The sequence below is a fragment of the Tiliqua scincoides genome, chromosome 10 (assembly GCF_035046505.1).
Source record: "Tiliqua scincoides isolate rTilSci1 chromosome 10, rTilSci1.hap2, whole genome shotgun sequence".
NCBI lineage: Eukaryota > Metazoa > Chordata > Lepidosauria > Squamata > Scincidae > Tiliqua > Tiliqua scincoides.
Window position 1 is genome coordinate 29,599,409 of NC_089830.1, and position 10,254 is coordinate 29,609,662.

At 58.6% G+C, this 10,254-nt stretch overlaps 1 protein-coding gene across 2 annotated transcripts; it reads left to right on the top strand.

Moving 5' to 3' along the window:
- Positions 1-36: 36 nt before the first annotated feature.
- Positions 37-7,864, top strand: SAE1 (SUMO1 activating enzyme subunit 1). 2 transcript variants are annotated; one of them, XM_066638264.1, is made up of 9 exons: positions 37-157; positions 257-368; positions 642-815; positions 928-1,070; positions 1,431-1,533; positions 3,928-4,033; positions 6,259-6,403; positions 7,200-7,269; positions 7,620-7,864. In XM_066638264.1, exons 1-9 carry the CDS (start codon positions 63-65, stop codon positions 7,710-7,712), a joined length of 1,041 nt encoding a protein of 346 aa, XP_066494361.1. In that variant the 5' UTR covers positions 37-62; the 3' UTR covers positions 7,713-7,864. The 2 variants fall into 2 exon arrangements, with proteins under 2 accessions (XP_066494361.1, XP_066494362.1); XM_066638265.1 differs by lacking the exons at positions 6,259-6,403; positions 7,200-7,269.
- Positions 7,865-10,254: the final 2,390 nt, after the last annotated feature.

Here is a 10,254-nt window from a genome sequence, read left to right on the forward strand (position 1 = left end):
GGTCACGTGGCCGGCGGGCCGGGCGGGGCGGGGCGGGGCTGTGCGGCGGAGCGCGGGAGGCCATGGGCGAGCAGGCGGCGGCGCCCGCCATCAGCGAGGAGGAGGCGGCGCAGTACGACCGCCAGATCCGCCTCTGGGGGCTGGAGGCGCAGAAGCGGTGCGGGGCGAGCGGGCGGCCGGCCGGGCGGGCTGGCTGGCTCCGGGGCGCGGTGCGGGCGGCGGGGCTCCGCGGGCACTGACGCCTCTCTCCCCACAGCCTGCGGGCGTCGCGGGTGCTGCTGGCCGGCCTGGCGGGGCTGGGCGCGGAGCTGGCCAAGAACCTCGTGCTGGCCGGAGTGCGGGCGCTGACGCTGCTCGACCACCGCCAGGTGGGTGCTGCGCGGGGCCTCCGCGCTCGGCCCGCCCCTGCGCGCCCTGCGGGCTCTCGCGGCGCCTGCCGCCGGGTCTCTGCGGAGCCGCCCTGAGCGCGGCTCGTCCCTGCGGACGCGGAGCGGGCTGCCGGCGGGCGGGAGCGGAGCGAGGCGGGTCCTCCCCAGGGCCTGCTCCTGCCGGCAGGCTGGGGCCTCTGCGTGCCCCTCGGCCCGCTGCAGAAGCGCCTCCCCGCCCACCGAGCCCCTGAGCCTCCCCGCCTCCCTCCCCAGGTGTCCCCCGAAGACGCTCGGGCGCAGTTCCTCGTCCCTGCGGGCTCGCTGGGCAGGAACCGGGCGGAGGCCTCTCTGGAGCGCGCCCAGGCCCTGAACCCCATGGTGGACGTGCAGGCGGACCCCGAGGACGTGGCGCAGAAGCCCGAGGAGTTCTTCGCTCGCTTTGACGTGGTGCGCTCCGGCTGGGGGCGCGGAGGGCGGAAGAGCGGCGCGGCCTGCGGGGCTGCGCCCTCGGCGGGGGAGGAAGCCCCCCAGGCTGATGGGCCGCTGACTCGTCCTCCAGGTCTGCCTGACGTGCTGCCCCCGCGAGGTCCTCCTGAGGGTCGACCAGATTTGCCAGCAGCAGGGCGTCCGGTTCTTTGCAGGCGACGTCTTCGGTTGCCACGGCTACATGTTTGCCGACCTGGGCGAGCACGAGTTTGCGGAGTGAGTGTGGTGGGCCGGGGCTGCTCGGCTTGGCTTGGGCTCCTCTGGTCTTCCAGCGGAGTGCCCGCTGGCTCAGCACCTCTGCGGCTGGCCACTGGAGGGAGCCCGGGGCCCTCGCAGCTCAGCGTCTGCTCCTGTGAGCCAGAGTGCCTCCCTCCGTTGCACTGCCTGGCAGCACTCTTGATCTTGCACAGAGGAAGGCCTCTTCGGCTGACAGGGTCCCCGGGCCCTTCTGTGTGCAAAAGGGGTGCTCCATCACTGAGCTGTGACATCCCCCTCCCCTGGGGAGATGGAAGCCCTGCTTTGCAAGGATGCATCCTGCCCGGGAACTGGTTGTCAGCCTTCTTCTGTCTCTTGCAGAGAAAAGATGAAGGTGGCCAAAGATGGCCAGGGTGCAGAGGATGGGCCCCAGGTGAAGAAGGCCAAGCTGAATGTGGCAGAAACCACCACCCTGGTGAAGAAGGTGGGTGTGGGTGCTGCACTTTGCAGCCTCCCTGGAATGCTCCTGGGACTCTGTCCATCACTTAACATTGGACCTGCCTGGAGAGACCCTTCTGGAGTTCTTCAGGGTCTGCCTTGGTTTTTGCCACCCTGAATAATTTGGTGTCTTTTGCAGACTTGGCCATCTTGCCATTTACCCCTCACTCCAGGTTCAAGCTGGTCTGCTCAATGTGGGTGCATGGCTGCCACTGTCTCAGTGCACTTCCCAATGGGTAGTGCTGTTGGCTTCTGCATTCTTTAAGCTGACTGGACAGGAGGCACCTGGGAGCAGTCTCTTGGCTCCCAGCAGCCGCCTCACACCTGCTTAGAGGATGTCACAACCAAGAAGCAGCTCCACCACTGAAAGAGGCGCTGAACCAAGCCACAGCTCAGTCTTATGTTCACTTGCTAGATAATATGAGGTGTGGGGTGGGTACTAAGAGCAGGGCACTCCCCTGCAATCTAAGAAGAGTCCTGCTGGCCAAAGGGGGCCATCTAGTCCAACTTCTTGCATCACACAGTAGCCCACAGGGGCTTGAGGGAAGCACTCAAGATACAACAATCCCTGTATCCAGTTGCCAGTCCCTTGCACCTGGCATTCAGAGAGAGGCTGCATAATGAATTTGCAGGACTTCCAGGACTAAAGTTTATAAGGAGCCTTTGATCCCCAGATATCTTTTGCAGGGCTGAGGGAGCAGGGAGAACAATAGTTCTTCCCCATCTGAAAGGATTCACTGAAAAATGAGGCTGCACATTAATTGCTAATAAACAATAAACAGCTAATATTGTAAGCATAAACAATACAATAAACAGCTACTATAATATTACTAATTATATTAACTATTATGTATACATGTATTATACTATGTATATACATATAATAATTATGTATATAATAATTATAAAGCATAATAATAATATAATAACATAAACAGCTAAAATTATAATGCCATTGTACAAATTGATGGTAAAGCCACAACTGGAGTATTAAGTCCAGTCCTGGTCAGCACATCTCAAAAAGGACAGTGGAAATGGAAAAGGTGCAAAAGAGAGTGACTAAGGACACAGTCCTAACCAGGTCTACTCAGAAGTAAGTCGTGTTTTGTTCAATGGGATTTACTCTCAGGAAAGTGTGGTTAGAATTACAGCCTAAGATGATTACTGGGCTAGGGCACCTTCCTTATGAGGAAAGAGAGCAGCCTGAGGGGGGACATGATTGAGATATACAAAATCATGCATGGGAAGGATAAAGTGGATAGAGAGATGCTCTTTACATTCTCACATAACACCAGAATCAGGGGACATCCACTAAAATTGAGTGGGAGAGTTAGGACAGACAAAAGAAAGTATTTCTTTACTCAGTGTGTGGTTGGTCTGTGGAACTCCTTGCCACAGGAGATGGTGACGGCATCTGGCCTGGACTCCATTAAAAGGGGATTGAACAAATTTCTGGAGGTAAAATCCATTATGGGTTACAAGCCACAATGTGTACGTGCAACCTCCTGCTTTTAGAAATGGGTTATGTCAGAAGCAAGGGAGGACACCAGGATGCAGGTCTCTTGTTATGAGGTGTGCTCCCTGGGGCATTTGGTGGGCCACTGTGAGATACAGGAAGCTAGACTAGATGGGCCTATGGCCTGATCCAGTGGGGCTGTTCTTATGCTGCTCTGCTGATGGCATCAACAGTGGCAATGGGGGTGGTTTTGGATAGGAGAGACTCCCCTGTTGAGTTCCCGGGCTGGAGTGCCCCCCTGTGGCTATGCTGATCGTTAAAGAGTGCACTCTTCCAAACAGGAGAGGGAAGTGACTGTGGGGCTAGGCAGGTTTCCTGAACACGGCTGTCTACCTGCAGTTGGGGTGAACCCTGCAGTGCCAGAGCGGGACTTTGCTAACCACCCTGCTGAGCGCTCGTAGGTGTGGCAACCATGTCTGTCACCTTGTTCTATATTTCATGGGATTTGTGTCCAGAGAGGGAGGGCTGCCTCTCTGTGGTTTGCTGCTGCACCCCAGGGTGCCTTGCTGGCTGGATTCCCTGGCTGAGGCACCTGACCTTGGCCTGGGTGGTACCAAAGTGTTGACAGTGCTGCAGAACTGGTGCCAGAGCAACCTCTTGCCCGCCTCTAGCTGTCGGTCAGAGTTGCTGAGCGGGGCTTGTTGGAAACCTCAAGAGAAGGAGCTTTTTGGGGAAACGGGCAAACTGTCTGAAGACTGATGACAACCACAGTCCTGCTGTGCAGGGAAGCTGGAATTGCTCCCCTGGGAAGGGAAGGGAAGGGCTTAGGCCACTGATGTATGGGGGTGTTTTCCAAGCAGAGGGCAGTTGGCCGAACTTGGAGTTGGGTCCAGCATCTGCGCTCACTCTGCTGTACCCCTGCAGCGCATGGCTTTCTGCCTACTGAAGGAGGCCTTGTCTATCAACTGGAACAACGAGAAGACCAAGACGTCTCTGAAGCGCATTGCACCAGACTACTTCCTGCTTCAAGGTGAGGGGCCAGGGCAGGCCTGTGCAGCTGGGTGCTGACTCCCTTGCTGAGAAGAGAGCTAGTTGGATGCAAACCACAGAGCTGCCTGCAGCTGGTGGACAGGTGAGGAGTAGCAGTGCCACTGAGGTGACTGGAGCAGTGTGCTTTCCCTGGTCCGGGGGCACCCTGGCCTGTGTGCCTGGTAGGCCTACGTATCCCCTGGGCCTATCTTCCCCAGCCAGGGCAGTGCTGCTACCTTTCCTGAGGCAAAGGGGAACATGGACAGGTTGTGGCTGCCCTAGCAGGACTTTGGACACTGAATGGGGAGAGTCGGGTGATGCACCACAAGCAGTGACCGCTGGGGGTGTGTATTCAAACCTTCCCACTGAGCTGCTCTGTGACAGCCAAAGGAGCTGGGATCTCTGGTGGCACGTTGTGCTGGCTTCAGGCCCAGACCTTGCAGTAACCGCTCTGCTTGGCATGTGTCAAGCCACTGCTACCACTGCTGCAGTGGTTCCCACACTTTTTTTCACTGGTTGCTCCCTTGTCCTGGGCCATTCACCGTGGCTTTCCATTAGGGCTTCAGTCCTATACCTTGGATAGGGCAGTGGGTTTTTCATGAGGATTCTTCGGCTCCCCTGGCTGGTTTTTGCAGCACAGAGTTTGGGAACCACTGCCCTACCAGATTATTGTTGGCTCCATCCAGCCTGGTCTGGCTGGCAGGCTGTCTTCTGGAGCTTGGACAGGGCTTCTTCTCAGCCTGATTTAAGATGCTGCCCCCAGGACCACCAGACCCAGGTGCAAAGCAGGCACTCTGTGGCTGAGCTATGGCCCGTCACTTCTTCCTGGGGGGGGGGCTTTGTGTGTTTGGCTTCCCACCACTCTACGTGCAACCAAGCTTGGTAAGGGCTTTTTCAGCTTCAAGAAAGGAGGGTGTTGGGCGGAGGGGAGCACGTGGTCATTCCCAGGAGTGGCACATGCCAGTGGTAGGCTTCCGGGGAAGGCTTTCCTGAGACAGAGAGGTTGTGACTGTCCTGGCCAGGACTGCAACAAAGCTGGCCTCTTGCCTTGCCCACAAGGGTCAAACCTCTTGGAGAGAAACTGGGGGGGGGGGGAGAGGCTGGTCTCTTGGGTTGCGTGCTGCTTTCCTGCATGTCTTTCCAAAGCCCTGGACTTCTGGTGCACAGCTCCATGGAGCTGGTGGCAGCACCTGCCTGTTTTCGTGGGGGGTCTGTGCACCTGGATGGAGCCCCACAGAGGCTCAAGAGGGTTTTTGCTGCTAGCTCACAACATGCTGGCTGACTGGCTGTTTCGCAGCTCTCAGTTGGGAACCTGAACAGAGGAGTGTTGTGAGGGTACTTGAAAGAGACTCCCGAGGTAGCCGGTCATAACCCTTGCCCACCCCAGTCCGAGTGTGGACAGGAGGCAAAGTGAACATGTAAACCACATCAGGCGCAATCCTAACCCCTTATGTCAGTGCTGCATCCTGCAGTTGGGCGTCACTCACGGAGGCCTCCTCAAAGTAAGGAAATGCTTGTTCCCTTACCTCACAGCTGCATTGCCCTTAGGTCAGTGCTGGAAAGTGGTTTCTGTGTGCATTGTGGTTTCTGCTGCTTGGCAAGGCTTGTGCTTGGGCAGAGTGGTAGAGCCTGGTGGGTCCTTCTTGAGGCATGTGCCAGCTTTGAGTCCTCCTGGAGGTGGCCTGCCAGGCAGAGCCTGTCTCCACCCATGCCTGGGGAGCAGCAGTTCTGCAAGGAGGCAGGTCCTGGACCCAGGACAGGCCAGTAGTCGTCACAGAACCATCTGGCACTGCTGGGCAGCCCCAGTTCTGTTTTCACAGGGCAGCAGAGTGAGGAAATCCTGGGTGTCAGTGTGTGGGCCTTGCCTTGCATGGGACTGGTTCTGCAGGGGGGAGACTGCCAATGGAGAAGGCTGACAGTGGCAAAACCCACTTGGGTTGGGGGGCCTCAGGGAGCAAGTGGCTAGGCAGAAGATGTGCATGCATGAGCAACATGGGGGCAGAGGGGGCTGCCCGCATGGCTCGCAGGAAGGGCACTTGCTGTGGTTGTGGGCAGAGGGCTGCTGTCATCCCTGCCCAGAGTGGGGGGTGGCTGATGAAGGGACTGTGCAGGTCCATGCAGGCTTCTCAGTCCAGAAGTCTTGTGTTGATGTAGGCGCGGCAGTCATGCAGGGGTGCCTGCTGTGCGCTCTCCTGATGGTGGGCATGTGCGTGCTTCCTCTTGCAGTGCTCATGCGATTCCGGACAGAGAAGGGCCGTGATCCTTCCCCCCAGAGCTCCAGGGAAGATGCTGAGGCCCTCCTGCAGCTACGCACTGATGTGCTGGGCTCCCTGGGCGTGGGGACAGACCTGCTCCCAGATGATTTTGCCAGGTGAGCACCGTCTGTGGGGCTGGGCTCCCTGAGCAAGAGGGTGCAAGTGGGGCTGGTCTTGGGCTAGGGCTTCGGCATTCTGGACCGCTGCGTGACTGTCACTGATGTGACCCCAGCCTGTGTGTGAGCCTGCCCAAACCCTGTCTAGCAGGGCCCACCCTGGGCTGCAACTTTGAGGAGGAAGGTGGCCCAGGGGTTAAAGGGACAGCTACTGGCCACCCTCTATGGTCTGCATTGGTGCTGCAGCCACCTGGCAGGTTCAGTCTGTCTGCCCTGTGGGATGCGGCATACCTGCCAGCAAAGAGCTTGACTGCCAGCCTAGGCTATAGTGCTCCATGTGCAGGTGCTGGGTAGCCTGTGCATTGCGTGTGCTGAGCATCATGCTGGGGCAGGGTGAGGTAGTGGAAGGGGGATGGAGAGCAACTCTGTGCCTGCAGGGCTTTACCTCCCATGGGAGTGGGGAGAGAGGTGGGTGCTGTTTCCGCTAGCAGGGAGGCTGGGCTGATGGGCCAGAGAAGACCCTCTCCTGGCCAGCTGGGGTTTGGCTAGACTTTCCAACCCTGGTCTGGGCCTGCCTGCTAGCTACTGTGCATGCGCCACTCAGCAGGAGGCTGGACATGGTGGTGGAGGAGAGGGATGTGGGAGGCCCACCTGGGACTGATGGGTGGCAGGCACCTCTGGCACTGTGTGGAATGTCCTTAGTCCTGCATGCCCCATCGTTTTGGCAAAAGGGCATCGGCCATGGTTGGCAGCCCACCCGCAGTCTCTGATGACTCCCTCCATGTGTGTATCTCAGCTGCTGCTTCTCTGAAATGGCTCCTGTCTGCGCTGTGGTTGGAGGAGTGCTGGGCCAGGAGGTGGTCAAGGTGAGGAGCGTGGTTCATGTCCCCTGGGGCAGGCCTCTTTGCAGTGGGTGGAGACCGGCTGGCCCCAGCAGAGAGTGAGACTTCATGGTTGGTGGTCTCCCCCCCCCCCCCCACACACACTGGCAGCCTAACCTTCCATGGCAGCACAGCTGCAGACAATCTTGTCTGTCCACCCCCCCCCCACTTGAACATTCCTGGGGCGATCTTGGTCTCCAGAGGAAGTAGGAGGGTGCAGCCACTTGGACTTCCTGTTCTGCCTCCTGGGATTTCTGGGGTGGGGGGTCAGATGGCATCTGTTCCCACTCCCTCCTTCCTTGCCAGTTGTGCAGCTCTGCTTCCTCCCTCTCCAGGCCCTGTCTCAGCGGGACCCTCCCCTCAACAACTTTTTCTTCTTCGATGGCATGAGGGGCAGTGGGGTTGTGGAGTGCCTAGTTCCCAGCTGAGCCTGGGTGGTGCCTCTAAGGAGTCCTGCCCCGGATATGCTTGCAACCCCCCCCCCCCCGCCTGCCTGGGAGCTCAGGCCCAGCTCCAGACCTGTCTGCTGTGGCTGAGCTGGGCTGCTGCCAACACCTCAATAAACCACCTTTTTCTATGAGCCTGTTTCTCCTGCAGTCAGTCACTCTGGACCAATGTGGATCCTGGCCCAAAGTACTAGGTCTAGAGTGGGACAGGGTTGGGAGTTCTGCACCCAGTCAGTTTGGCCCTGCCTCCCCATTCTCAGCTGAAGCACTGAGGCAGGGCCAGTAGCTGGTGCTCCAGGGCTTGCCCTGTCACATGTCCCTTTTGACCAAGCTGTTCCAGGAGTTGTGGCATCCTAGGACATGGGGGCGGCAGCTGTGATCAGAGAGCAGGTCAATGCAAGGCGTCCCTGTGCCTCACTGAGGCATTCACATTGTTGGTGTGTTATCCATTCAATCATGTCCAACTTTTGGTGATTTTATAGGTGAGAGCTTTGTGTTGGTGCAAAGTCCCTCCTTCCCCCAGCAAGCAAGCTTAGGTGCGCTCTGCCTCTTCTCAGGCCCACCCTGCGCCCTTGGTATGAAATGCCCCAAGGGAGGGCTGCTCTTGTGGTTCAAAATGTGGCTCCTGGTATGGCTCCTAAAAAAGTGGAGGAAAGCTCTGAACCCCTCCCTTCCCTCCCCCCCCACCATAGTACCCCTAAGGAAGGAACAGCCTCTTCTCCCTAGTCAACAAGGAAATGCATTTTCTGTCTCAGCCCAGTTTTATTGAAAAGGAAACATACAAAACTGCCCCCCACGAGCTACAGCCAGCCACTCCTTTCAAGTATGTACAGGCAGCACCAAGTTGTCTCATTCATGTACAAGCACAGAGAGACTCCTATATACACATTCACATATGTACACATATACACAGCAGCAGCTGCTCCAACCCCCCCCCCATCCCATATGTACATGGCCCAGGCAAAGTCCCCTGTACAGACCTGGAGCCTGCCCCTGGGAGCAGGCTCTGGACACGGTCTACCCACCCCCTCCCCTTACAGGCTCAATTGACAAGTATCCACATAGTGCTAAGTTGTGCTGGCCTCAGTGGCCAGTCCAGTGAGCAGCTCTCCTCCTTTGTAAGGCACCGCCAGGCTGGGGGCGCGAGAGAGGAAGGCGCACCAACACTCCTTGCAGAGCTGGAGCAGGGTTGCTGCTGTCATTGGAGGGGGGCCTCCTGGCCAGCAGGAGGAAGCAGAGGACTCCTCCAGCCCTCCCCCATGCGGTGAGCTAGTTCAGCTGGCGGCCAGCCATCCCCTCCATGGGCAGGTTGTAGAAGACGCCCAGCAGGTGGAAGACGAGGTGCTGGAGGTGGCCCCGGAGTGCTCCCCGTAGCCCCCTGTGCTCCTGCCGCTGTGCGGGAGAAGAGAGGATGGGTCAGAAATGGCCGGTGGAGGAGAGCTGCACTGTCCCCTGCCCTGCCTGCCCACACCTCCCCATGCAGAGAAAGGATGCGGGGCTCCTCTGCCAAGCTCCAGCTCTGCCTTGCCTCCCTCCCTGTGTCCTCCTGCCTTATATCCCCAGGCTATTTATAGGCCATGAGTCAGCAGCCGCGGGCCCTGCCCAGTTCCCTGAGCAAACAAGGCGGGGGCTGCTAGGCTGGGGTCTTTGTGAACTTGCCAGCAGGCAGGACTTTGGGGGGGGGGCTCCTTGGGCAGGGAGGCGCTGAGCAGGAATCTGTCTGCCTGAGGGCCCTGCTCCATGTACAGCTTTCCAGCCAGGGGCAATTGGGGGGCCCTCTTCCCCCCATGCTGCTGTGTGCCACTCACCCTTTGTGCCTGCTCCTGGTGGAACTGGTCTCCTAGGTGGCGGAGCCGGGCCCCGATTGCCTGCTCCAGGGTGGGTGGGCTCCTGGGAAGGTGCCCATTGGCCTCTGGTGTGACTCTCTGCAGTGGCTCTGTGGGGGGCTCCTGCTGCCCCACTCCAGGCTGTGTTGTGGGCAACAGGCTGCTCCCTGCATAGGAAGAGGAGGAAGAATTCAAGCCCAAGCAGGTGTGGTGGGGTGAGGGGGGTTAGTCCCCTCCTCAGAGGCTGCAGGTGAAAGGAGGTAGAGGCGGTCCTCCCTGTATCCCTGGCAACTCCTGCAGCTGAAAGGGATCATTTCAGGATACAGTGTGTCTGTTGGTCCCCCTTGCCTCTTCTCCCCCCTTACAGGGGCCTACACAGGGTAGTCCTTCCCACAGTTGTGCACTAGCCTTATAAGCTGCACACCCCATGCCAGAGCCATCTTGGGGCAGTGCAGCAGCCGATATCCCCCTCCCTACATGCAGTCTCGAGGTGCGGTGGCTGGGGCCAGCAGTTCCTCCCCTCCCCCCATAGTTTGATGAGTCAGCATTTGCAGGTGGATATCTGGGGAAGGGAGGTGGCAGAAGAGTCCTCTGTGCCCTGGGTGATCTGCCTCTTTAGAAGGTGGGGGAGCTGAAAAGCAGGGTCACACCCACCCAGGCAAATGGACACTGGTAGGCTGTTCAGAAGCAGGGCTGTG